Source organism: Gymnoscopelus microlampas (genome assembly GCF_963454915.1).
Source record: "Gymnoscopelus microlampas genome assembly, chromosome: 4".
NCBI classification, from domain to species: domain Eukaryota; kingdom Metazoa; phylum Chordata; class Actinopteri; order Myctophiformes; family Myctophidae; genus Gymnoscopelus; species Gymnoscopelus microlampas.
This window is the reverse complement of record NC_139941.1, coordinates 57,738,339-57,765,838: the sequence shown is the minus strand read 5'-3', so window position 1 is coordinate 57,765,838 and position 27,500 is coordinate 57,738,339. Positions and strand designations below refer to the sequence as shown.

Genomic DNA, 27,500 nt, shown 5'->3' with positions numbered 1-27,500 from the left:
TCTTGAATATTTGCATAATTTATGCACAGTGTCTGTGTGGCTTGTGCGTGTGCAGCCCATCTGGTGTCAGAGAGAGATGTCAGTGTTTCAATGCGTTTGTTTTCATTGGCCTGTAAATCCTGCAGTTACAACTGTCCTTCTAGCTGTTGACTTGGAACAGAAGTTGAACACATTTTGAAAAAAGTTGAAAAAATCATCTGTCTCTAAGCAGCAGTTGACGCTGCTGACAGCAACCAGATTCAGTGTGTGCGCTGCGCACGGGACCCATTCAATTAGTGGATTCATCTCTTTGATGCGAGCTTGTAAACCTTTATAAACTCCTGACATATTTGCAGCATTATCGTAGCATTGTCCCCTGCAATTGCCTATGTCAATATCCGTCTCCTCTAAAACAGTGATCACGGACTCACACAGAGCCTCCCCTGTGTGGCTTTGTATAGGAAGACATTTTAAGAAGCGTTCATAAATGTCGCCTTCAGGGTGACACATAACGTAAAATGAACGTGAGCTGATCCGTGTGTGAAACATCGGGGGTTGAATCAAGGCTAATTGAGAAGTATTTGGCCATTTTAACTTCACTGATGATATCTGACAGCACCCGATCACCCATCAGCTGAATAAGTTCTTCACATATGGTGGAGGAAAGATAAGAGGGGGTACCTGATCCAGCATTACCATATTTTTCTATGTGTGACTTCAAAAATGGGTCAAACTCACCTATTACCTCAAGGATGCCCAAGTCATTTCCATTGTCAGGCCTGCCAATTATTTCACTTGTGCCCCGGAAAGCCATTCCCCGCTCTGACAAAAATGTGACAACTACCACTACTCTCCTCAGTACATCTGTCCAGTATGTATACTGCGACTCCAGCTGTTTTCTCAGTTCAGTGTCAATTACTCCAAGATCTGATGCACGTCTAATGTATGTTAACATGGCCTTCCTGTGGCTGTCACTGTTCTCATGTTTGGGTCATTTTTCCGAGGCCTGTTTCCAGTCACTCCAGCCGGTTTTAAACAGCCATTGTCCATTTCCATCATCACAAAACAGTCGGCAAGCAAAACAATAAATTGAACCAGTGGACGGGGAATAAAGAAGCCATTCTCTGGACACCAGCTCGCCGTTTTGGAGCTCACGTTTGAGCTCACTCTTTTGCTCCTTATCCACCGCCTTATTTTGACATGACTCGGGCCCCATCTTTATCCAGTATGATTGAACTCTGTCATCAACTTTACCCCAACCAGCAGGATCACTGTTGTAGGAATCCTCCGTTGTTTGGGCCGTCTGGGCCGCCGCAACAGGCGGTGTAACTTCTTGCGCTGCTGCTGGTGCCCGACCCTCTGCTTCAGACTGTGGTGACTGGGTATATGAGGGCCCTGGCTCAGAAGCCTCTTCCAGCAGGTTTCTGCCTTTATCTAGGTTCACCCCCACCTAAATGGTAAATGATAATTGGGGCATTTATATAGTATAGCGCTTTTATCCAAAGCGCTTTAATGTGCATTATTATTTAAGCTACATTTACCCATTCATTCATTCACACACATTCAGTCACACACACCGTGTCCGCACCCGACCAAAACAAACCATGCAAGGAAGGCACCAACCTGCTCATTGGGAGCACTGGGACTTGTTGCTCCCAGCAGTTCTACCTCCTCATCACTAGAGTTATTGGGGTCTGGGGCCTCATGTTGTGTCACTGCTTCAGATGGCACAGCTGCGCTAGCAGCAGACGCTGTAACTGGTCTGAAGAATCCTGTGAGTTTCTTCATTTTGCTCAGTGTCTCCTTTTTACGCTCTTCTTTTTCAATGTTCTTTTTTCTTTGTTGTGCTCCACTGTCAAACAACCTCCTGTTATCCGCCGTGGTGATGATGATCACAACAAGGTCACAATCACAACAGAACACTGACAGACAGATGTCGCGTGAGGATGACAGGTGAACTGCAACTGACCTCACCTCCGGACATGTCCCCTTGCGTAATCTGCGCATCTTCATTGGCTGGACTGGGATCTAGCCAATGGAGCAAGTTGCTGATGCCTGGGTGGGGCTAGAGCGGATCCATCTATGAATCCAATCTATGGATTCACCAATCCATAGATTGGTGAAGCAATAGGAAGCGGCGCTGGAATCCAGCGCCTGGGTTTGGATCCGCCCTACAAGACCATCATCGATTGGGCTCGTTCTTTCAGTCTACTGGTCGTTCTGAAGTAGACTAGCCTATGGTAGTTTGTCTGTAAACCATCTATACAGTTAGACTCTCATAGACATATTTTATGATTCTGACATTTTCAATCTACAAGAGTTGTAGCTACTATCCTCCCATTTCCAACTGGACTTTCAGCCCCTAGCACGTAGGGTGTCCAAACCATAGACTGTATAAATGAGATGGACAAAGCCACTCCGCTGCTTTCTACAGACCGAAAATGAAGCCGATTGTTCCAAGACTCGCGTCAGAATGAGACCAGACCATTATTGGTTGGGTAGCTTGTCAATCAAGAGTGGGGGGCGGGGAATGAATGCTATTGGTTGTGTAGCTTGTCAATCAAATCATCCCACCCCTCCTAGAGAATAGCCTACTTTATCGTCAAATTTAAAATAAATAGGACCATAATTTAGCAAAACGCATATCCTGATGATTGAAAGGAGACTTTAAACTAGCGACTGGAAGCATATAGAATTTATGACAATTTTTATTACAGTAAGAAAATCTAGTCTAAAGTGTGTCAAAAAACCCATTCACTTGCGTTAAAATAAATTCTTTCTGACTCCGCAGGTCGGCATATGGTAAAACAGCGCCACTCTGGCCATTTTGTCGGCCTCATCGTAAATATATAAGACTTGCCCCTTGGTCCAAACATATACAAATGCAAAATAAAAGGTGCTTACCCTCTGGCCCCAAATGTTAACTCACTCTACAGGGTTCTAGTGCAATGTAACAATCCATATTTTTCGATAAAGCAGTGTTTTAATCCCGTCTGTCCTCCCCCCCTCGTTTACTTCCTGTTTACATTTAGTGTAATTCCGGATGTGCTTCGTCACTACAGCCCATTGGGACAGAATCGTCCACAGACGGGATTAAAACATTTATTTATCTAAAAATATGATGCCCTGTTTTTGGATGTGCTCACTGCTCAATGTATCATTTTATTGAGAAATCCAAAGAAGAGCACAGACCGGGCGCTACTCTATATTTTAAGAAATTATCATTATCTTCTTTTCAAAATGACAAAGATGAATCTTTAATAAGATATATATGTCTGTCATCACCAGACTGCATTGTTGAGCGCTGTAAATAGACAGTCTTGTGATGACAGCTGTGTTTTTACCGTCTTAATACGTTGCTGTGTGGACAGAGATATGTTTGTAAACGGGGCCGTGTAGACGCAGATCTTAACCTAAAGGAAAAAAAGCTACGTTTATTAAAAAAAAGTACCCGTGTACGTGTGAACGAAGCCTGAGTCCCTTCATCATCAACATGGTAAACAAAGGTTTGTCCTTGGCAGTGGTGGAAAAAGTACTCAAATTCTTTACTTAAGTAAAAGTACAAAAGTAGTGGCATCAAAATGTACTTAAAGTACCAAAAGTAAATACTAAAATGTTTGAAAATAGCAGATCTACAAGCTCACAACGCGTCGCATCGTGAGCTTGTAGACTCGGCTATTTTCAAATAGCCTAGGTATAGAATAAGGCTAAAGTGGTTAATGTATGTTTCATAATGTCATAATGTATATCTGTAAAGTAACTAGTAACTAAAGTTTTCAAATATTGTAGTGGAGTAAAAGTAGAAGTATTGGAAATTGTAAATACTGGGTTTGGTGTGACCTTGTGGAAGTCAGAGTGACACAATGTGACACAATGTTTCTCCTTCTTTTATTGATATTCAAACCAAGCAAATGAAACCCACAATCTAACGGCTAAACTTCAAACCATTCATGGTCAGGGGTGCAGATCCCAGGGAGAAAGAGGGGACATGTCTGACACAATAAAGTATTTAGAAATAAATGATATCATTTAAAATACATATTTCAAGGTTTTGTTTTTGCCACCCGTGTGTCCTGATCATCAACAATTACCAAATAAATACATCCACAAGCTTCATCATCTTCATCATCATCACTTGTCCACAGAGCTGTTAACTAGTTTAATGAGTGAAGTTCAGCCAATATGAACGATAGAAACACAACAGTGGAGCTGAAAAACAATAATACTGACCAAGGAATATCTAAACTGTCTGAATTAGACACTTATTTTGTTCTTTACTTTAGTAAAGTTTGAACGACCTTTGTTATTGTTGACATTAGTTTGTTTCATATATTGAACATGGATTTGGTGTTTATTTAATGCTAAATGTCAGACAAACTGTAATCATTGTGAACATTATTAGTTTGTTTAAAATCCAAGCGTTAACTCTATGTTGGTGATATTATTGATGTTCCCTCCAGAAAGTCATTTATTGTGGTTCCCCCTTAAATTAAGATCTGCTTCCCTGCTCATGATTACATATTGCAAATGATTACATAATTATTACATATAAATCATTACTTAACATAAATGATTGCATGTCATCAGCGTTTCCCATTCATTTCCTAGACTAAGGCAGCCCACCATTGTCTAATTTGGGTGGACCCATCACCTCAGACCCCTAGAGGGTCTAGGTCCACCCATCACAGGGACTGATGTCATAATGATCGTAACACATTAATTATCACACATTATAAATGATTACATAATAAATGACTTTAACCTCACTAAAACTATGTCTACAAACCTAACCCTAACCTCACCTCAAAACCACGTCGACCTGGGCGAAAAAGACTCCACACTAATTATCGTTAGCCTTGGCTAGCCAATTAGCATTTTTAATTGTTTAAAAGACACATCTGTGAAAAAGGTTGATGATGTCATCATTGTGCTGCTGTTATGATTATTGTCTCCGCCAGGAGACTATGTTTTCACTTTCCGTCCCCCCCCCCTCGGCCAAGCTAACATTGGTCAAGCCTCACGTGACACGTGACAATACGTTGAAAGCGTGTGCTCTGATTGGCTAGTGAGACGCATGACGTATAGCGGCCTATAAATAGATGTGTCACTTTGAAAGAGTCTGTGTCTCTTTCAAAGTGAGGTAAGACAGGAATAATCACGAAATGGCTGAGAAATGGCAGAGCAATACATTATGTAGACACACTGGTGTCATCACAATATGTAATATAAATAGCTTAGACAGGATTAATCAAGAACAGTACATTCCAGTACAAACTGAGATCACAGTTGTTGACACAGTGCAACTAACTCTTATTATGCAAACTGAAGAAGCTAATCATTGTCTGCAAACCGATGAAGAAGCAAAGGCGCAACGCCAACAGAGAACAACTTATGGGCTAACAACTTATTACTGGATGCCATACCCCGAGAACAACTTATGGGCTAACAACTTATTACTGGATGCCATACCCCGAGAACTGCAGGATTTGCACCCGTTAGAGGAAAGGTTGATAAGTCAACGTATTGCCTTCATGAAACTTGTTGGCTTGCCAAGAAGTTGCCAACAAGTTCAAGGCAATCCACGGTAATGCAGTCAATGTGCCATCTGACGTACACACTATCATCAAAGTTCCAATCTTGAGCAAATATTGGAATAAAGCGGAGACTTGTGCTCCGAGGAGCACATTTTCTTGTTTAAAAGGTTGATGATGTCATCATTGTGCTGCTGCTATGATTATTTAAAAGCTGAATGGACACACATGTATTTCCTCCTCTCTCCACCAGTGATGACTCTCTGCTTCTCTGAAAACACACCCAGGTGTTCTGTGAAAAGACAATAAACCAATAAGATTCAGAATGTATTAACTGTGTGAACATGTTAACACTTTAGAATAACCCTACCTTATAATAGTGAATTAATCATTCCCAAATGATTAGTTAATGTGTTATTCATAACTTGTTAAATGTTTGTTAGTGGTTAATGATTTAATGATTTAAAACAATGCTATGAATAGTTAAAAGATCATGAACAAGTTATTAGTAAACTAGTTAAAAACCTAACCTCCCAGCAGCCTCCCTGCAACTACAGTAACCATCAAAGTAGAAACAACTCAGTCCATTCAAACAACATTTGACCAATACTTTGTCAATAGTGTATCTTAGTAGGAAGGGCAGCTCAGTTGGTAGAACACTCTCCTTTGGACCACAAGGTTCTGTCTTTGATCCTGATAGTGATGGAATGATCAGTGTTTTCAATTAACTGAATCATTGGGTTCAGTTCACTGAAATGTTGTGTTCAATGAACTGAATCATTGGGTTCAGTTCACTGACATGTTGTGTTCAATGAACTGAATCATTGGGTTCAGTTCACTGAAATGTTGTGTTCAATGAACTGAATCATTGGGTTCAGTTCACTGAAATGTTGTGTTCAATGAACTGAATCATTGGGTTCAGTTCACTGAAATGTTGTGTTCAATTAGACACAGCTACCATATAGGGCATCGCAGTTGCGGCCACTCCCGGGTTCCAATGCAAAATACTCAATGCATTTTTCCCATTGACTTTTCAAAAAATAATTATATCAATTAATTTAAGCCTAGAATCAAGCCATCCAGGATCCTGGTGAATCATGACCATAAAACGTTTGATACTGTGATTTTATTTTATTTTATATTTAATTATATGATATACTATATTTAATAAATACCCTTTGTTTTGCCGTTTTCATTTTTCTTTCCACAGAATCAAAGATTTTATGGTCATGATTCACCAGGATCCTGGATGGCTTGAGTCTAGGCTTAAATTAATTGATATAAATATTTTTGGAAAAGTCAATGGGAAAAATGCATTGAGTATTTTGCATTGGCACCAGGAAGTGGGCGGGAACTGCGATGCCCTATACCCAATGGTACACTGTAAAGGTCCTTACACCTGAATGAGATAAAATGTTCATTAGTTTGTCAGAAAACCACCAAAACACAAGTTGGATGACCTCTAGTCGTTCATTCTGCTAGTTTAATCAAATATGCAAATTATCTCATTAACTATGCACAATACAAAAATGACCCAAGCAGAAATGGATTGTACGCGAAAAATCATATTAGGAACAACTGAGAGAAGTTAGATACACCCGTTAATCAAGTTGTTATAGCTTTTTGTCTTTTTTTTTTTTTTTATATTTAAGTTTTATTCCACAGTTTGCAATGACACATCACATGTTTACATATGTGAACACATAGCTCATGATATATAATATAATACATAGTTCATTCTATATGTGATTACATAGATCATGTCTTTGCGTAGTAACAATTACCGGTAGGTTTACCAGTGGTTTGAGGGTTAGTGCTTTCCTGTGGTTTTTCTGTTTTTTCAAAGAAAATGTACCCTTCAGCTATCCTCCTACTTCCTAGTACCCCTCCCCTACCTCCCCACCCACCTGTCCACCCCTTAAAATTAAAAGAGGGGGAGGGGAAAACTAGAAGAAAAAGCATTGAGAACAGAAGAAAGGAAAAGAAGAGAAAAAAAGAAAGAAAAGAAAAGAGAAAGAAGAGAGATAACAGAAAAGAGTGAAAACAGCATATTGACTCATCCTCAAATGTTGCATGCGCCTCGTGTGTTGCAGGTACCTCACAATCCACACCCCCAGATTTCAAATGGTCCATCTAATCAAGTGGAATGTTCTGTAATGCATCAAAATGAGAGATGAGAGGCTGCCATTGTTTGTAAAAGTTTTCAACCGAGCCGCGAACAGCGAATTTAATCTTTTCAAGTTTCAGGAATGACATTAAATCCCGCAGCCAGGATGCGTTTGAAGGGGGTAGCTGGTTTTTCCATAGGAGGAGGATTCGACGGCGAGCAATTAAAGAAGCAAATGAAACTATATTCTTTTGTCTGGTGTTCATTCGGGTCCCCTCTTCTGGGACGCCAAAGATAGAAATGTAAGGTGATGGATCCACATTCATTGCTAATATTTCGGAAATACTATCAAAGAAAGATTTCCAGTATTCCGTCAGCCTTGGGCATGACCAGAACATGTGAGTCAGATCGGCTGGTGCCTGAGAACATCTGTCACATGCATCAGAAAGATCTGGGTATATTCTCGATAGTCTAGCTTTGCTATAGTGTATCCTGTGAAGTACCTTGAATTGAATGAGACATAGTCTCGCACAAGAGGAGGCTGAGTTAATAGTTTTTAACGCGGTGTCCCAAAATGTATCTGACAGAGTGATACCCAGTTCGGATTCCCACCCCGCTTTGATCTTAATCAAAGCGGGAGGGGTCGGTGTCGATAAGAGATCGTATAAAAAAGATATGTGGCCTTTTGACAATTGAGTAGCTGGTAGAATATGGTCTGTGCCCGAGGCCGGTGGAATCTGTGGAAATAATAAAGTATTGTGTCTAGCAAAGTTACGAAATTGAAAATATCTGAATAAATCAGAGTGTTGAAGGTTAAATGTGGAGCGTAGCTGTGTGAAACTGGCAAATGTGTTGTCCATATAGAAGTCTCCTAGGCAAGACAGCCCTTGTAAAGCCCAGCTGGAGAATCTGCCATCGTTTTTTCCGGGTTGAAATTGTTGGTTGTTGCATAGCGGTGTGGCTAGAGATAGAGAGGTCCAGCCAAAGTGTTGTCTAATTTGTTGCCAGATTTTTAAAGTTGAAATAACAAAAGGGTTAGAAGAGTGCTGCCTAGGTTTGAGTGGAAGTTTACTGCATACTAAAGCTTTTAAGGACGAGGAATGACAGGAGTTAGATTCTAGTTGAAGCCAGCTATCCTCTGTATTTGAGATCCAAAGTACGATCTTGTACATATTTGCTGCCCAATAGTAAGACTGAAAATTTGGTAAACCGAGTCCCCCCTTTGATCTCTCCCTCTGAAGTAGAGGTTTACATATTCTTGGATTCTTCCCGCTCCATATAAAGTTCATAATTAATGAGTCTAATTGTCGAAAAAACTGTTTAGGTAAAAAAATGGGTAAGCACTGAAACAAATACAGGTATCTGGGGAGTATATTCATCTTGATCGATTGCACTCGGCTTGCAAGGGAAAGAGGTAAGGTGTTCCATCGGTGTAAGTCAGTTTTTACTTTTGTTGTTAGAACCGTAAAGTTTTCCTCACAGAGAGAGGGGATAGAGTTAGTGATAATAATTCCTAAATATTTGAACTTGCTAGATAAGTTAAAAGGAATTATGGATTGGGGTATTACTTTGGCCGGTTGGTTAACAGGAAAGCATTCGCTTTTCTGTACGTTCAGCTTGTACCCGGAGAAACTGCCAAATAGTTGGAGAATACTTAAGATCTGTGGAATGCATCTTATTGGGTCCGAAACAAAAAGGAGCAGGTCATCTGCGTACAGGGATACTTTGTGTTCAATTCCGTCTCTTTTAATACCTGTAAACAGCTTGTTAGCCTTAAGAGCAAGTGCTAGAGGTTCGATGACTATTGCGAAGAGGAGGGGAGAGATCGGACATCCTTGTCTTGTGCCACGTGATAGTGGAAAAAAGTCAGATTGTTGGTTATTGGTGGACACTCGTGCCTGCGGGAAAGTATAGATTAACCGTATCCAGGAAATAAATCTCTCGCCAAATCCAAACTTTTTTAAAGTGAAAAATAAGTGACCCCATTCAACTCGGTCGAAAGCTTTCTCGGCGTCGAGTGCAATAACTACCTCAGGACTGGCCAGCGAAGTCGAGGAGTGAATAATATTAAGAACCCTTCGTATGTTTGTAAATGATTGTCGGTTTTTTATAAATCCTGTTTGGTCATCAGAGATTATGGATGGTACTATGGTCTCAAGTCTACTAGCCAAGGTTTTTGCAAGTATCTTTTCATCCACATTAAGAAGGGAAATGGGGCGATAAGAACTACATAAATTTGGATCTTTGTCCTTCTTAAGGATAAGTGATATAGAGGCTTGAGTAAGGGTTGGTGGTAGTCTACCTTGCTGAAAGGAGTCTTCAAACATTTCTAAAAGCAAAGGCGCCAGTTGGTTAAAAAACTTCTTATAGAACTCAGCAGGGTAGCCATCTATTCCTGGCGATTTTCCACTTTGCATTGAATTAATAGAGTTGGTTATCTCACCAAGTTGCAGTGGTGTCTCTAATGTGTTGTGATGTTCTGGGGTTAATCTAGGAGCATTAAGTCCGTTAAAGAAATTTGACATGTCCGCCTCATTATTTGATGAGTCTGATCTATATAATTCTGAATAGTAGTCTTTGAAGGTTTCGTTAATTTCGGGGAGGTCAGTTGTTATTGAGCCTGCTTTATTCATAATTTGAGGGATTTGGCGCGATGCCATCTTGCTTTTCAGCTGGTGTGCGAGAAGGCGTCCTGCTTTATCTCCATGTTCATATATTGTTCCCTGAGCTCTTAGCAACATTTTTTCTGCATCCCTAGTGGACAAGAGATTGAACTCGGTCTGGAGGCTGAGTCTTTCCTTGGCCAGTTCCGGGGATAGTGAGGTAAAACACTGACGATCTAGGTCAGATATAGCTACCATTAATTCCTGCTTACGTTTTTTCTGTTTCCTATTGGTGTGGGCAGTATAAGAGATGATCTCACCCCTAAGGAACACCTTAAGGGTTTCCCATAGCAAGGACGGGCTAGTATCTTCATTTGTGTTGGTCTCCACAAAAAGGTCTATGGATCGAACGATGAGATTACAGAATGTGTTGTCAGATAGAAGTGTGGAGTCCAATTTCCAGGAGTAGGTTGCTTTATGTTGTGCTGCGAAATTTAAATTGAGTATGACGGGGGAGTGGTCAGAGTTAACTATAGGAGAGTATTCAGTTGAAATGACGGACGAAAGAAGTGTTTTATCTATAAAAAAATAATCTATACGAGAGTACGTTTTGTGGACATGCGAGTAGAAAGAGTATTGCCTGTCATTTGGGTGAGTAACTCTCCATGGGTCAGTACAGCCACACTGGTCCAAGAAGGTAGATAAGGCCAAAGACATTTTGGAAAGTGTAACTGTTCTGGGATTCGATCTGTCCAGTCTGGGATCCATCACACAGTTAATATCACCACCAAATATTAATTTATGAGTTTGTAAATCAGGAAGTGATGATATTAATTTCTTCATGAAATCTAAATCATCCCAATTTGGGGCATAAACACTAACAAGAACCACCGGAGTATGACAGAGAGATCCTGTTACAATAATATAGCGTCCATTAGGATCAGAGATGGTGTTGGAAAGAATAAAATTTACTTTTTTATTAATAAGGATGGCTGCACCTCTCGTTTTGAAGTTAAATCGAGAGTGGAAAATATGACCTATCCAGGGCCTACCAAGTCTTTGGTGGTCTATTGTGCGCAGGTGTGTTTCCTGTAAAAATGTAATGTCAGTGTTTAAGTGTTTTAGGTGGGAGAACACTCTAGCCCGTTTCACCTGACCGTTCAGACCCCCTACATTCCATGAAATAATTTTGGTGGAGCTTCCCACTATCACCGGTCTATTTGGATTGTTTACGATTACCATCTAATCTTGTTGAGGTAATAACTGTACAGGATGGACCAATCCACCTGGGTGTGTGTGTTGTTTAGGAGGACTATGCAACAGCACGGCGTGAAGTAGCAACCAAGAGAGGAATGAGTCATATGCTAGTTTAAGTAAGAAGTAAGAGAGAAGAAACAAAAGAAAAGAGAGAGAAAAATAAAATAAAAAAATGTAGACCCCCCACCCCCGTCCGAGACTGCCCTCCCACTTCCCACCCCATTCCCCCCCCACCCCCAGTGCACCCCAAGTACCTATGCTCATCCTCCCACCCTGATGAACTGCAGGTAAAAACCACTTACTAACTTCCAGGGTACCCGAGTGAAAGCACCAACCCCTCGCACATTGAGCATTGATGAGCTTACATATAAATAATACACACCTGAACCAAAGTACACACAAATATCAACTTGAGCCTACTGTAGCAAGTTGACTCAATGTTCTGCTATATTTATAGAGGGAAAAGAAAAGAAAAAAGAAAAAAAAGAGAAAAAAAAAAAAAAAGAAGAAAAAAAAAAAAAAAAAAAAAAAAAAAAGCAAAATAAATAGATAATAATAATAATAATAAAAAAATATATATATCAAAAATTGGAAGTAAATATATGCACCGGGACTGCAGATCTATTGTGCGGCGCATGGATGTTGAAAGAAGGTGTATCAACCAGTATTTGTACAGGTAGCTTCTAATTAGTATAAGAGTATCAAAGGTGTAAGCAGAGCATTTGAATGAAAAGGGGCACCAGAAAAAAAAAAAAAAGAAAAAAAAAGCAATTTAGTTTATATGTAACGTTATTATGTAATTTTTTTTTTTTTTTTTTTTTCCTTTATCAAGTATGCGTCAATTGACATCTGAAAAATAAGTAATAGTAGTAATGCATTATAGTGACACTGATGATGGTAAAAAAAAAGATAATGGTTCTGTCTAATCAATCTAGTAGCAGTTCATAGAAAATCAGTATCATGTGCGACCTGACTTACAGTTTTTAACTTTGAAATGTTACACTCTATCCTACCAGAAAAAAAGTATGAGATACAGATCATGCACCGCACAGCAGTCCCGCGCCCCCAAACCAGTTAGTACTCAGTATCTTTCAAACAGTTTAAAAAATAAAAATAGAAAGAGAAACAAATAAATAAACCAGTATCCAACAGGATCATTAAACCCGTGATCTTGAGTTTACAACAACCCATTGGGTGCTGGACAACGGTCCAAAACCGTAGGTACGTGCCCCATCTTGTTATGGTATAAAGCTATGCTGTCCAGTATCATGTGATCGTCTACAGAGTTGAGCTCACGGCTACATGTCATGCAAATACAAGGCATGTCATTTGCATGGTCAAGATAGCTGGTAATAAGCACCAAACCCATTAGACTGAAAGATCAAGAAATTAAGGATAACGCTGAGTGAAAATCAGCTGCACAGCGCTGTAGGCATTGAGTCAGAGGTATCACAGATAATCATGTTCGTCTCCAAATTCCCTCTGAATAGAATAGTAGCAACCAGGGTGAGGTAGGGCAGCTTATCTCAAACCAGGTCATTTAAGCATCAAAACATTGTATAATTTCTCACGTATCATCTAGGAGAGTAGTTCTAGCCACTGCCTATAGTGTAAATACATCATAGAGATTACGGTATTCTATAGAGAAAGAATTATACAGGCCACTATATATTTTTAAGAAGAAATGTAGAAATAGAAACATGTTGTATGCGCTGTGCAATTGTCTCACCCTATAATTTAATTAGTCATCGATTTCATGTATGGGATGAAAAAAGAAGACCACAGCAAAAAACAAGTAGGAGGGAAAAAAAAGAAAGAGGAGAGAGAGCGGAGAGGGAGAAAAAAAAGACAGTCTACTAGATCCCTTCCATAGTCAAAGTAAAAAAGTAAATCACATAATAAACAGCGTTGCACCGTGCACTGCGCAGCGTGAGAGAGAAGCAAAGCCCCCCCCCCCCTGTACAGACACGTGCACGCGATTTCAACACAGTTCAACACATCCTCAATTTGTATATAGTTGGTTGTAAGTACCTAACCTATACAGCCATAACTAGACTCCACCTCGGATACGCGCAGGTCCATACACAGCTACAGACAAACACACAGGGGCACAGACACACACACACACACACACACACACACACACACACACACACACACGGCAACGACCCTATATTCCACTGTAATACCTAAAAGGAGCTTCAACCAAATAGTTCAATGTGATTGGTGTGCGCGCGCCGAGCAGCCGACCCGCATCCCCACACCACCGCTTAAAAGAAAGTGGTTAGGATTACAGATCCGCCACTCAGCCCGCTGCCGCCACAAAGAAAAGAAGAAGAAAAGCGTCATACGAGCGTGTTGACATCTCATTGACTTCTGACTAGTTTAATAGAATAATAAAACAAGAAAAACAATGGGGGGAGAGCACTTTAGGTGGGAGTTATACTTTAGCTGGCATAAGCACAAGAAACAAACCAAATAGTACAAAACAATAATAAGAACGGGCATGCCACGCGGCGCGCAGCAGTCCCGTTCTCCAAAATCATCACATAACCCTGAGTATTTGTCATTGTACATTACATCATATTCATTCGTAGCCGCATCCTGCGCAACGGCTCCAAGCCGTGTGCGCGCGCGCGCACATACACACACACACACACACACACACACACACACACACACACACAACGTTACCTTAATGAAGTGTCATCATAACCGCGAGGGGGTTTTGTTTTTTAAGCGGTTGCGCACAATGTGAGTGCAATTCGGTTCCAGTATAGTCCTCAATTAATTAAAACAAAACAAAAAGAAAAATAATAAAAGATCAACTGTATGTCCGTTTGAGCACCAGGGATAGTTTGAAGGAGCGGAGTTTGCAGGACCCGGCTTTATATATATATGTTTTAAAGGTCCGAGTCATTGTTCGACTTTTAAAGCAGTTGCCTTGAAAAAGAAAAAGAAAAAGGAAAGACGAAATCCATAGTCCAAATCCAGCATCCAAAGGTAACTTCAAATAGTAAGACCGTGCTCTGGTATTCCGTGGCCCTAGATCTAAATCTAAAGTTAAGTCCCAGTTCCTCATGTCAAAGAGAAAAGTCCATTAACTAAACGCAAAAGTTTAATTATAACGCCCAACTCCGTTCCTGTTTAAATTATCATTTCCCCCTCCCCAAATAGAGAGAAAAAAAAGAAAAAAAGAAAATGAAAAGGGAGAATAGACAAAACAAACGGGGTTTTAAATTAACTTAAACTAGTCAAAATAGATTAAACAAACGAAATAAATGTTATTTTAAATAAACTACAAAAATAAAGTTAATTAATAATACCACTAATTCGAAACAAAAGTAAGTTTAGAGTTCTAAATAAGCAACAAACTAAAGTTAAACAATCACAGTGGTTCAAACAAACGAAATAAATATATGAGAAAATAATATTAAATTAAATTAAACTAATAATCGAAATAAATCAAACAAAAAAACAAAATAAATATATAACTCTAAATAAACAAAAAATACAACTAATAAACACAATACTTCAAGCAAAAAAACCAAACAAACAAAAAACAAAAGTGGTTTTAAGATATAATAAATGAGGAAAATATATAGCTAGTTATCTGAATAGTTCAACAAACGAAATAAGAGTCAACATTTAACATGGGCCTCGATTATTCCAGTCAGAGTCCTTATACTAATCAGTTATCCATGCAGCACATGTTCGGTGAAAAACTTTTCGGCCTCGTCTGCAGTGTTGAATTTGTTTTCTATGCCTTCCAGTGTGATAGATAAAACTGCAGGGTGGCGGAGAGTGAATTTAATGCCTTTCTCAAACAATTTGGATTTTATTGCCGAGAAGCTAGCGCGCTTCTTAGCATCCTCCTTGCTTATATACCTATCTGGGAAGATGAAAATATTTTTTCCCTGATAAGCAAGTTGGCCTCGTTTCTTCGATAGGTTTAGCACCTGTTCCCTTTGTTTGTAGCGTAGGAAACGAACAACGATGGGCCGAGGCCTCTCACCAGTGGCAGGTTTAGCTTTTGGCACGCGGAATGCGGGGGAGGCATGCGTTAATCCGACAGACCTTTTCTCCGACTATGTGGCATCCGCGTGCGGTTAGGGTTAGGGTGCGGGTTTGGTTCGGGTTTAGTATTGGAAACGTCGGAGCGCTGCGCTGTCGGAGGAATGCGCTGTCGGACTAACGTACTGCACCCGGAATGCGGCCTCCAGTTCCAGTGGAGCAGCGATAGACAGTGTTTCGTCCTGTAGTATCTCAGCAAGCAGCATGGACATGAATTCTGTGGGGGAGCGTCCCTCGCAGCCCTCGGCCAAGTTGATCACTCTTAAACTGTAGCGACGGGAGTTTATTTCTTGAATCTCCGTCTTAATTTTAAGATGATCATTTCCAGATTGGAGCAGTTTCACCTGTATTTCTAGGTTGTTCAGCCGGTCGCTATGGTCAGAGAGCGACGTTTCCATTGCCATCAGACGTGGGCCAAACTCCTCCACTTTGGTACGAACAGCATTCAGGGTTTTTTGGATCGGAGAGAGTGATGTTTTTATTTCAGCTGAGATTGCTGCTCTGTTCTTCTCCAATTCAGCTACCAGGTCCGATATAGATAATGGAGCTGCTGCAGAGGCCGCAGCGGCGTGTCTTGTAGTAGTAGTGGACATGGCTTCTGTTTTGTTCTTGCCACCAGGCATTTAAACAAGACTTTTAGCCGAACTATTGTTATAGCAGGCAGTGTCTGTTAATCGTTAGGTTCACTGACGGTGTGGTTGATACCAGATAATGAAAAATAAAAAAAGCTCAAGAGCTGCTCTTTCGTGCGTCTGCCTCACTCAGCAGCCATACCGGAAGTACTTGAATTATCTTTAGACAGCTTTTTGTCTAAATGTACTGAATCATTGGGTCCTGATAGTGATGAAAAGAATTGAAAATAATTAAAAAGAAAGAGGAAGTGAACCTGGGTGTGTGGGAGGAGTCTAAAGATCATCATTGGTTGTCGGCACCAGAATACGACCTGATAGAAGAAGAAGAAAGACAGTTAAAACAGACACACAAGTAAATCCTATGTACTGTATTGTGTGTATTTCAAAATGCATAAATATACACACAACACAATAACACAACAAAACAACAACACAATAACACAACAACACAACAACATTAAGGTTCAGTCATCAGGGTCACATGTTGCATCAGAACTAATGTGAACATTTGACTCTTATTTAGGACTAAATGTAACACTGATGTATTAAAGCTAAATGTGACAACATAGAACACACTTTGACCTCTAACTAGGTCATCTAAACTGGTCTAAAACCGTTAAGGTTCTAAACCAATATAAACCAGTTTAGGTTGTGGCATTACTTTTTTTGTTTGTTTGTTTGTTTGCATTTCTGTGAGGGTTCCACATGTCATGTGATCCTCTGTTGATCTGACCTCATTTCTTCCACTGGCAGTATAATAATTAATGAAACATGTTAATTAAACATGTTAATTGAACATGTTAATTAAACATGTTAATCACCTCGTTTCTTCCACTGGAAGTAGATGAATCCAGACAGGAACAAGACCAGACCCAGAACCAGACCTGATGCTCCCATGGCCACCTTGTTCTTCACTGACTCTGGCATGGAGAAATCTGACAATACAAATATTATGTGATATGATATGATATGATATTATATTATATCATATAATATCATATTCAGACCTAAAAGATGATTATCTGCAGACATTAGTAAACTAAGCTGATCAATGTTTTTAGGTTCAGCAAAACAAATATAGCCTGGTAAACCCTCCCTCCGGAAATCTCATTTCCATTTGATTTCAGGAGTGAGTCTGGCCTGAACCGCCTTTCTGCAATATTGGCTGTGGGCTGGAGTTGGGCGGGAGTAATACCGTTGACTGACAACCCCTTCAACCAATGATCGTTTTTCCCCTTCAGCCAATCAGCAGTTCATTTTGACGACCTCCAGACTATGTGACGCAACGGGACTTTTGGGACGGCCATGCCCAAAATAGGTTGCCTTATTGGGATACATGCGTGTCACTCCCCGCCCCTGCCGGTTCTCTAAATGTATATTTTTAAATAGGCTCTGTCATGATTAATTGACCACATATATGAAGTTAAACAACTAAATTCTATCCAAACGATATCTTAATAGTAAATTCCGTGCCTCATAAAAGAAGTTTGAGACCGTTTTAAAACCGAAAATAACAAGTGACGGCACTCGCAGAAACAACAATGGCTGCCGTTCGTCTTTTGTCGGCCCCAGTCAGGCTGCACTCGGCTTCATTCGGGCTCACTCGAACTCGCCACCTGATTGGCCAACTGTCGCTGTCAATCACAGAACGATGTGCGACGACGCTGATAGGCTCGTCAGTTCGGCGTACAGAGCGAATATTGCAGAAAGGCGGTTCAGGCCAGACTCACTCCTGAAATCAAATGGAAATGAGATTTCCGGAGGGAGGGTTTACCAGGCTAAAACAAATATACCTTCAGGTACAAATAGAGAATAATCCTTTAACCCTTAAAACAGAGTGTAGTGTAAAACAGTACAGTAGGTTACAGTAGATGACAATAGATTACAGTAGAATACAGTAACTGACCCCAGTCCATCTTGATAGGCGCGGTCAGGCTGGGATGTTCCACCATGCATGTGATCTTCTCTCCTGATCTGTATCACACACACACTCACACACACACACACACACACACACACACACACACACACACACACACACACACACACACACACACACACACACACACACACACACAATAGCATTAGGCCGTTATAGAAAATAAGATAAGTTTATAATGGTATTTAAAATAATCATGAAGTAGAATGTGTGTCCATGTGGATCTGCTCAGAGCTGAAGAGGCCCCTCCTCCCCGCCCGGTCTGGCAGTGAGTGAGCAGCTGTTAATTAGCACTAACATTAGGACAGATTGTGAAAGTAGCCGATCTACACGCTGAAACACACCGTGATTCAACACATTGATCTGATGATCTTGACTATTTACTATGACTATTTTTGTGTAGGAGCATGAATGCTTCGCTGGGCTCTCCTCCGCTCTAGTGTTTATTGTGTATTCCACTATTCCCTCCCCATTGCAGGAAAAATAGGAAGACAAGAGGCAGAAGAAACTTAGTGTATTTCTATGTAGAGTTGTCTGTTAGGTACCTGGGTGTGTACTCCAGGTAGGAGTGGTACTGACAGTACCAGTAGAGGTGTGTATTTCTATGTATAGTTGTCTGTTAGGTGTGTACCTGGGTGTGTACTCCAGGTAGGAGTGGTACTGGTAGTACCAGTAGAGGTGTGTATTTCTATGTATAGTTGTCTGTTAGGTGTGTACCTGGGTGTGTACTCCAGGTAGGAGTGGTACTGGTAGTACCAGTAGAGGTGTGTATTTCTATGTATAGGTGTCTGTTAGGTGTGTACCTGGGTGTGTACTCCAGGTAGGAGTGGTACTGGTAGTACCAGTCTCCATCAGACACATCGGCATAGGAGAGACCAGAGGTCAAAGGTTCTTGACCTCTCCACCAGGTCACCAGGATCACTTTAGGATAGAAGTCGTAGCTGCTGCACCTCAGCATGTGAGTGTGTTCACCACGACGAGGGGGAGTCTCTGACTTCAGTCTCACTTTGGGCTCCACTCCTAAAAAAGATGATTAGTATTATCATTATCATTGTCATTATTAGTATTAGCATTACCAGTCAGAGGAACATGTCATTATCATTAATAATTGTATATCATCCAAATGAGATCCAAATGATCCAGAAAGCTGAAAAACGCTTGGTCTTCAACCAGCCAAAATGTTCAGGTTTCCCGGCTCTCCCCTGTTCTCCTCTCCCTCCATTGGCTCCCAGTTGCTGCCCTCACAGAGTACTAAACACTGATGTTGGCCTACAAAGCAACAAAAGATATGACACCCCCATATATTCAAGCCTGATCCAACCCTACAACCCCTCCCTCTCACTCAGATCAGCTAACACAGGGAAGCTGTCAGAACTAAAACACAACGCTCCACACGTCCTAGACTCTTCTCTCTTCTCTAAAACACCCTGGACAACACTCCACACGTCCTAGACTCTTCTCCCTTCTCTAAAACACCCTGGACAAGTGCTTTACATGAACAAAAAAAATCACACCCTGTGTGAAGGAAGCGGTGCCTTTGGGGCGGGGCTTACAGTAACTCATTTCAGTTCGTCCCTATTGGTGGTCTGAGTCCACTTACCAAATTTGTACTTGGTAGCATGCTGCAAACTGGAGTAATGGCTGTTTAAAGCCCAGCCAATGGGCAGACAGAGGGGGCGGGGCTTAAGTAATGACAGTTTGTCCCTATTGGTGGTTTTAGTCCATGTCCAAAATTTGTACTCCGTAGCATGCTGCGAACTTGAGTTATGGCTGTTTAAAGGCCAGCCAATGGGAAGACAGAGGGGGCGGGGCCTGAGCAATTCATGCTCGGCCCTTATTGGTGGTCTAAGTCCACATACCAAATTTGGACTTGGTGGCATGCTGCAAACTGGAGTTATAGCTGTTTAAAATCCCGTGCTCATCCCGTGCTCATACGGGCGGACGTCTCTGGGGGTCCCTGGACCCCTCTTTGATAACCGGTGGCACGTGTGGCAAATGAGAGGAGAGATGGCATAGGCAATCTCCAAGTCTGTGTGTGTGTGTGTGTGTGTGTGTGTGTGTGTGTGTGTGTGTGTGTGTGTGTGTGTGTGTGTGTGTGTGTGTGTGTGTGTGTGTGTGTGTGTGTGTGTGTGTGTGTGTGTGTGTGTGTGTGTGCGTGTGTTTGTATGTGTTGCTTCTTTGCCGTGCTCATCCCAGGCTCATACACACGGACACACGGACACACAGACAGACACACAGACACACACACAGACACCGAGTCAAAGCCACGTATAGAGCGGTTGGCACCGCTAATAAACCAAGCAATAGCATTTCATGAAAATAGTAGAAACAAACAAAACAACACAACACACATAATCCTGTAAAATATTACTAAAGTGATTAAAAACATACAAAACAAACTAGTAAAGACAATAATTAAATATAAAATCAGGGTAAATGAAGTGTATAGAGGTGTGTTTTAACCTGCATGGTTCTTTTTAAAGTTCATTTAAAAACATTAATCCTGGTGTCTCTATTTTAGGAAGGTCATTATATGTAGGTGAAAACACTCAGAAATAGATCTATATGTTTCATTTATACTCTGTGTACGATGGTGACACCACATGTTGTGAGCTTGTAGATCTGCTATTTCCACTGTGTGACAGCGTGTTAGGATACAGTATAAATCAAGAGGATCTGAAATGTTTCTCAGAATATTAACCCATTCAATCCGGGAACGCATCTGAGTCATTTTAGATTTATTTGGCTATTCAGATCTACATGAAAAAATAGCAGATCTACAAGCTCATAGCGTGGCACAGAGTGCCGCAGAGCTTGTAGATCTGCTATTTTTTCAAAAATCTTGACAATATGTGTAACTCTTTAGATATATATATTTTTTAAAGCAAACATTTGTCAAATATGTTGTTCCAGGGACCCCCAGAAGCAAAAATTTGAGTTATAAATGTTCCCTTTAGAATGTATAAGATTTGCACAAGTTTTCACGGTTTAAAAAAAAAATAGCAGACATACAAGCTCATAGCGCGGCACTCGGTGCCGCGCTATGAGCTTGTATGTCTGCTATTTTTGAATAGCCAAAAAATCTAAAATGACAGAGATGCGTTCTGGGATTGAATGGGTTAAGGAATGTTTTTTTGTTTTTTTTAAAGAGGGATAGGGAAATGGGGAGAGAGATGGGGGGGGGTGACACGCAGTAAAGGTCGTCGGGAACTGGAGTCGAACCCGCGACACGCTGTCAGGCTGTGCCCCAGCCTGGGCTGCCTTGACCGTCACGCTACGACCCAGACCAAGGGATGTTTCATAATCATTATCAGATCAATATTAACACCATTAATCATCTCTGAATAGACTGATTTATTATGATGTCATGTTATAGTTTATGAGGTGATGAGTGTTGAGTGCTGCTCTGAGATCAGCTCACCTCTCTTGTTCAGAACAGAGGAGTAGTAGAGCTCAATGTTGTGTTTGCAGAATCTCTCTCGTTCTGCTCTCCTCACAGCCAGTCTTGTAGGATCTTTATTGAGGCGCTCTGCGTTCTTCACACCAAACTCAGTGTATCCAACATACTGACCTACTCTACTGTCCCACCTGAGGATCTCATCACCATCGAAATTCCATGTGTATATGTACTGTATGTCCTTCAGCTCACTGGAGTTAAACACACAGCGGGTAGCCTCATAGAACACATATCCATCTGGAAATAGACAATTAAAAATGTCATTAATGTTCAGTTTTATTATCATCTGTATAATATCAACACTAGGCTAACTGCCCCCTATTGGCCAAATATGTCACTACATAAAGTCTAAAATAGGTTCAGGATGTGAAATCTGCCATTAAAATGATAGATTTCAACAGAGTAATAGACGGGTTTCCTGTTTGTAAACATGAGAGGAATATGACCGCGCAGAGGAGGGGGAAGCCTATGGGTGCGTTTGGAAATTACGCACCGGAGCACACTCGCCTATTAGTTTGTATTGGCCAGTGCGCTCAATGCCGCTCAGGGCTGTATTTTCGAACGCGCCTTTCACCCGGGCATGCGCAGATTGCGCATTCTGCTCTGTGATGACGTCGCACGGAAATCCGTCTATAGGAGGCAGGAGGGGCCACTCAACCCCCTCAACCCCCTCCTCCACAAAGCGTGTGTGTGTCTCATTTATTCCCCCGCCTAGTGTAAATGTGAAACTCAGAGGTCACTCATTATCACATGAAAAAGACTATTGAAGTCCACATTCTTGCATCATAAATGCTTAATATAATATACGTGTTTAAACATCTTCATTAATGTTAAATATATTCAACCGTTTTAGTTAATAACTATTGTGTTCATAGTATTCATGTACCTTTCACTGGTGGTTTCTTCAAGGCAGTGAGAAAGGTGTCCAGCTGGGCTTTGCAGTAGTGCTGATCACCCAAAGCTACTGCATAACCTTCTGTCCAGGTGATATGATCTACAAACGGAGGCTGAGGCTCCACCAGCTTCCCTTTGTTGTAGTCTGCGTAGAACAACACTTCACCATCCAGTGCAAACATGACCTCTTTATATGAGTCTTTAACTGTGTCTGAACAGCCAATGACTTTAATGTCCTCATGGAACACTGGAAATAAAACAAAGATGACATTAAATTCAACAACAATCTTCTTCATCATCATCATCATCATCATCATCATCATGTTAAACAGTCATGTTTGGTTCTAAAGGTGAATATTAGAAGTATCTTCCTGTCAAACATTTTATTCAACAGATTTAAATGTTTTTATAATATTATGAAACAGATTCATAATGATTTATGTCAGGATGTGAACATAACATTATATAATATAATGTAATATTATATTGGTGGAAAAAGTACTCAAACTTTTTTACTTAAGTAAAAGTATCAATACTGCAATGTAGAAATGCTCTGTATATGTCCAGAATTTTTAATTTACTTGAGTAAAAGTACAAAGGTATTGGTATCAAAATGTACTTAAAGTACCAAAAGTAGAAAGTACTCATTATGCAGCAGATCTACAAGCTCACAATGTGTCGCATCGCGACGCATTGTGAGCTTGTAGATTTTATAATGGTCTAAATGTATATAGGGCTGAAGTGAATGTTTTAATAATATAATATAATATAATGAAAGGTTAGAATCAGCATGTGTGTGTGTGTGTGTGTGTGTGTGTGTGTGTGTGTGTGTGTGTGTGTGTGTGTGTGTGTGTGTGTGTGTGTGTGTGTGTGTGTGTGTGTGTGTGTGTGTGTGTGTGTGCCCATGTGTGTGCGTGTGCCCATGTGTGTGCGTGTGCGTGTGCGTGTGCGTGTGCGTGTGCGAGTGCGAGTGCGAGTGCGTGTGTGTGTGCGTGTGTGTGTTATTAGTGTGTATTGTCCAGGTTGCACAGTGTAAAATAATTGATCCAAAGCCTGTTGGTTTGGGCCTTGAGGCTGAATAATAACACTATGAATAAACTGTATGTATATTTGATATATCAATATAACAGTATGTTATTCAGTATATAATCAACAGACATAATGTTTATCTATAATAATAACAATGTAGCTAATATTTCATATATCAAAAGATATATAGAATGTATGTATAACAATATAAATATACTGTATGTTGTAATAATATAAATATAAAAATATAAATACACATGTATTTTATATAACAAGAGTACATCTATGAATGAATATTTTATATAATAAGCGTAGATTTATATCAGTATCTTTAATATAATAACATAAATATAATGTACTTACTTCCTGGGATCGCTTTGACATGAAGTACAGAGGAGAGGATGAGGAGGGTGGCTGTAATCTTCATCATCACTGATCAGAACTGAACTGAATTTAATAGATGAGAATAAAAAGATCAAAATAAACAGATGAGCAGGGAATCATAGCTACACATTGACATGTTGTCATGTCATATGAAAGCAAGATGACAATTACAGCCACCACAATCTGATGGATAGGACCCTGCTAACCCTAACCTCTTGGCCACGTTTATGGCCAAGAGTAATTCTTTTACTAAAAACTAAGGGTTGGAATGGATTCAGGACCCCTGAAAACCTATAATTAGACATCCCACAAGTTCATTTTGGACAATTTGAATTGTTCCAGGTTTTTTTTCCAGGCCCTCCGGGTACCCCAACTTTGATTGGCTCCCACAAAGTATCCCAAGGGAGTTGGGTTGGAACAAATTGAGAGGTGTTTGTAGACACCTTTATGAACATGTTTGTGAAGAAAGCTAGTGTCAAGCATTTATATTATAGATTGGTCAGACATTAGGCTAACTTTCCCTAACTAATTATCTAACCCAGTGCACAATACTACTAATAATAAAAATAACACATTTAGCTCCTACTAGTGTTGTTAGGTAGAGTAAACCTGACTCTAAAACTACCAGAAGGGCCCTGATCATATGGGCTTAAATGACACAACACACTGTGTGTGTGTGTGTGTGTGTGTGTGTGTGTGTGTGTGTGTGTGTGTGTGTGTGTGTGTGTGTGTGTGTGTGTGTGTGTGTGTGTGTGTGTGTGTGTGTGTGTGCGTGCGTGCGTGCGTGCGTGCGTGCGTGCGTGCGTGCGTGCGTGCGTGCGTGGTGCGTGTGTGGTGTCTTTAAATGTCTTTAAAAACACACTGGTCATGTGATCAAAGTGTCACATGAGAGCTGTGTGTGTGCGTGCGTGTGTGCGTGCGTGTGTGGTGAGTGTGTGTGCGTGTGCGTGCGTGCGTGCGTGCGTGCGTGCGTGCGTGTGTGCGTGTGTGTGTGTGTGTGTGTGTGTTATTAGTGTGTATTGTTCATAAGTCAGGTTGCACAGTGTAAAATAAGGCTGAATAATAACACTATGAATAAACTGTATATATATTTGATATATCAATATAACAGTAAGTTATTCAGTATATAATCAACAGACATAATGCTTATTTTTATCAATAACAATATAGATATATATTTCATCTATCAAAATACACATATAATATATGTATAACAATATAAATATACTGTATGTTTTAATAATATAAATATAACAATATAAATATACTCTAATATATTACAGATAAACAGATCAGAATAAACACATGTTTACCTCAAGAGAAGTTCTGGAGTCTGAAAGAGAATGAAGGAGGACTCGTTTTATAGTTTAGAAGAATCAGCCAATCAGATTAAAGATATGATGTTACATCATCTGTTTCCAGAAAGACGACAGAGTGTATTATTGCACATAATCATGTATATAGCTGCTGCTTATGAACCTTATGTCTCCTTATGTACATACTGTACCTTATGCACCTTATGTCTAACCTCATGCATATACTGTACCTTATGCACCTTATGTCTAACCCAGGGGTCATCAATATGTCCGTACACAGACAAATGTGTCCGTGTCAAATTCTTCATTTACACACCATTATAATGTTCCTATTTTAATCATAAGACCCAATTACTGAATGTCAAGTCTCTGGGTTTTCTTCAGAATATGTATGGCTCTGATTTACTACGACACTATATATGACACATTAGGAGTCCTACTAGTGGTTCTCACATGTTTTATTTGCAAGGACCCCCATAACTCTGAGAGTGTACAAATGGAACCAAATGGACCCGTAAATATCTGGTCACTTCAGAAGAGAAAACCCAAATAAAATGCTCTCCACTCCACTGGTCTACTCTGCACATATGTATTATTATGCAGGGTGACAAGGGGGTGTGGTCTCTGAAGACCATAGTCACACGGCGGCCATTTTATTATTAAGTTAATGAAACGCCACCCTGTTTCTTCAATGCAAAATTACAAAATGGCCGCCATGTGAATATGCTCTATTATTTCCAATTCCATAGTGTAAAATAATACCAGTCAGCGTTCCATAGTTTTTGTGTCCATCCCCTCCCCACCCCCCCTTGTGACAAAATCTTGCCCCCCCCTTCTGACAGAGGCTAAAATGTGTGTGTATGTGTGTGTGTGTGTGTGTGTGTGTGTGTGTGTGTGTGTGTGTGTGTGTGTGTTCAGCGTCGCTGATAAAATGCTGTTCATGTTCATTAAACATCAATCTAAGCCTCATTACATCTCACTGCTGAAACCATCAAATGTCTTTAAAAACACACTGGTCATGTGATCAAAGTGTCACATGAGAGGTGTGTGTGTGTGTGTGTATGTGTGTGTGTGTGTGTGTGTGTGTGTGTGTGTGTGTGTGTGTGTGTGTGTGTGTGTGTGTGTGTGTGTGTGTGTGTGTGTGTGTGTGTGTGTGTGTGAGCAGCCAATCAGAATTATTATTTTATTAAACATCACCTGTTACTAGAGAGACATGTTGAAGTGATCAACCTGACAGACTGTACATAATTATGTATTTATTGTTTGTTTGTTTTATTTGACTCTTGTTGGTAATGTCAAGGTGTTTTGCATGTCAATAAGGACACTTTAAATCTGATGTTATTTAAAAGTTGAAACAAACAGACAGGCAGGCAGACAGGCAGGCAGGCAGGCAGGCAGGCAGGCAGGCAGGCAGGCAGGCAGACAGGCAGACAGACAGACAGACAGACAGATAGATTAATTGAAAACTTTGGTTACTAGTTACTATGCAGATATAAATTTTAAAACATACATTAAAGGTGTGAAGAGTGTTTGATTCTTACAGAAAATGCATTTTCAGTGCTCTCTCCTGATTGGCTTAAATGTTGTCACCTACCTGAACATGTATTATATTCTGTTTAGTAAAGAGCTGGAGAGACCATGTGACTGAACAAACGCTCTGTAGCAATGATTACTATCACAATATGCTACTTTAACCTTTTAACAAAAAAACAACAAAAATATATCACTTACAGTACCTTACCTTTAACCACTTTAGCCCTATATAGGCTAGTTGAAAATAGCAGATCTACAAGCTCACAACGTGTCGCATCGTGACCCATTGTGAGCTTGTAGATCTGCTATTTTCAAAAAATGTAATGCTTTTACTTTTGATACTTTAAGTATATTTTGATGCCAATACTTTTTGTACTTTTACTCAAGTAACATTTTGAACACAGGCCTTTTACAAGTAACTGAGTATTTTTTATATTGTGGTATTTTTTACTTTCACTTAAGTAAAATATCTGAGTACTTCAATCCACCACTGGACAGTATTGACACTCTTACTTAAGTAAAAAAAAATGATTATTTTCTTCCACCAGGCAGGATCTGCAGACCTGTCATCCAAGGTTGCAGCCGTTACTACTTGGGCAGCTCTCTCTCACATACGTTGCTTCATCATCATACGTCATGCCGTCAGCACGTACGTTAACGCTCTGCGTCATACAAGATGGCAGCGTCCGTGGAGGTGGTTCTGGTGTCGCTTGGTGAGAGGTTTCCTTCATCAAACATCAACCCTCTGCACGCGCTGGCCGACAG

General features: G+C 40.4%; 2 protein-coding genes across 5 annotated transcripts in view; one reads left to right on the top strand and one right to left on the bottom strand.

Annotated features, from left to right (window-relative positions):
• The window catches only part of pex6 (peroxisomal biogenesis factor 6), an 81,411-nt gene that overhangs the window by 20,744 nt on the left and 33,167 nt on the right, over positions 1 to 27,500 (top strand). The window contains exon 1 of one of the 4 annotated variants that reach the window (XM_084055238.1): positions 27,456 to 27,500. This exon is cut by the window's right edge and continues 93 nt beyond it. The exons of the other annotated variants lie outside the window; for them this stretch is intronic. The gene's annotated coding sequence lies outside the window, so the exon portion shown is untranslated. Of the gene's footprint in view, positions 1 to 27,455 lie in introns of those variants that run through there. 4 annotated transcript variants of the gene reach the window in all.
• On the bottom strand, positions 17,954 to 23,932 carry LOC311043238 (H-2 class II histocompatibility antigen, E-S beta chain-like; the record flags this gene model as incomplete). The annotated part of the gene is made up of 6 exons (XM_084054414.1): positions 17,954 to 17,961; positions 18,090 to 18,157; positions 18,926 to 19,142; positions 21,544 to 21,816; positions 22,466 to 22,720; positions 23,866 to 23,932. The coding sequence occupies 6 exons, from the start codon at positions 23,930 to 23,932 to the stop codon at positions 17,954 to 17,956; spliced, it is 888 nt and encodes a 295-aa protein (XP_083910540.1).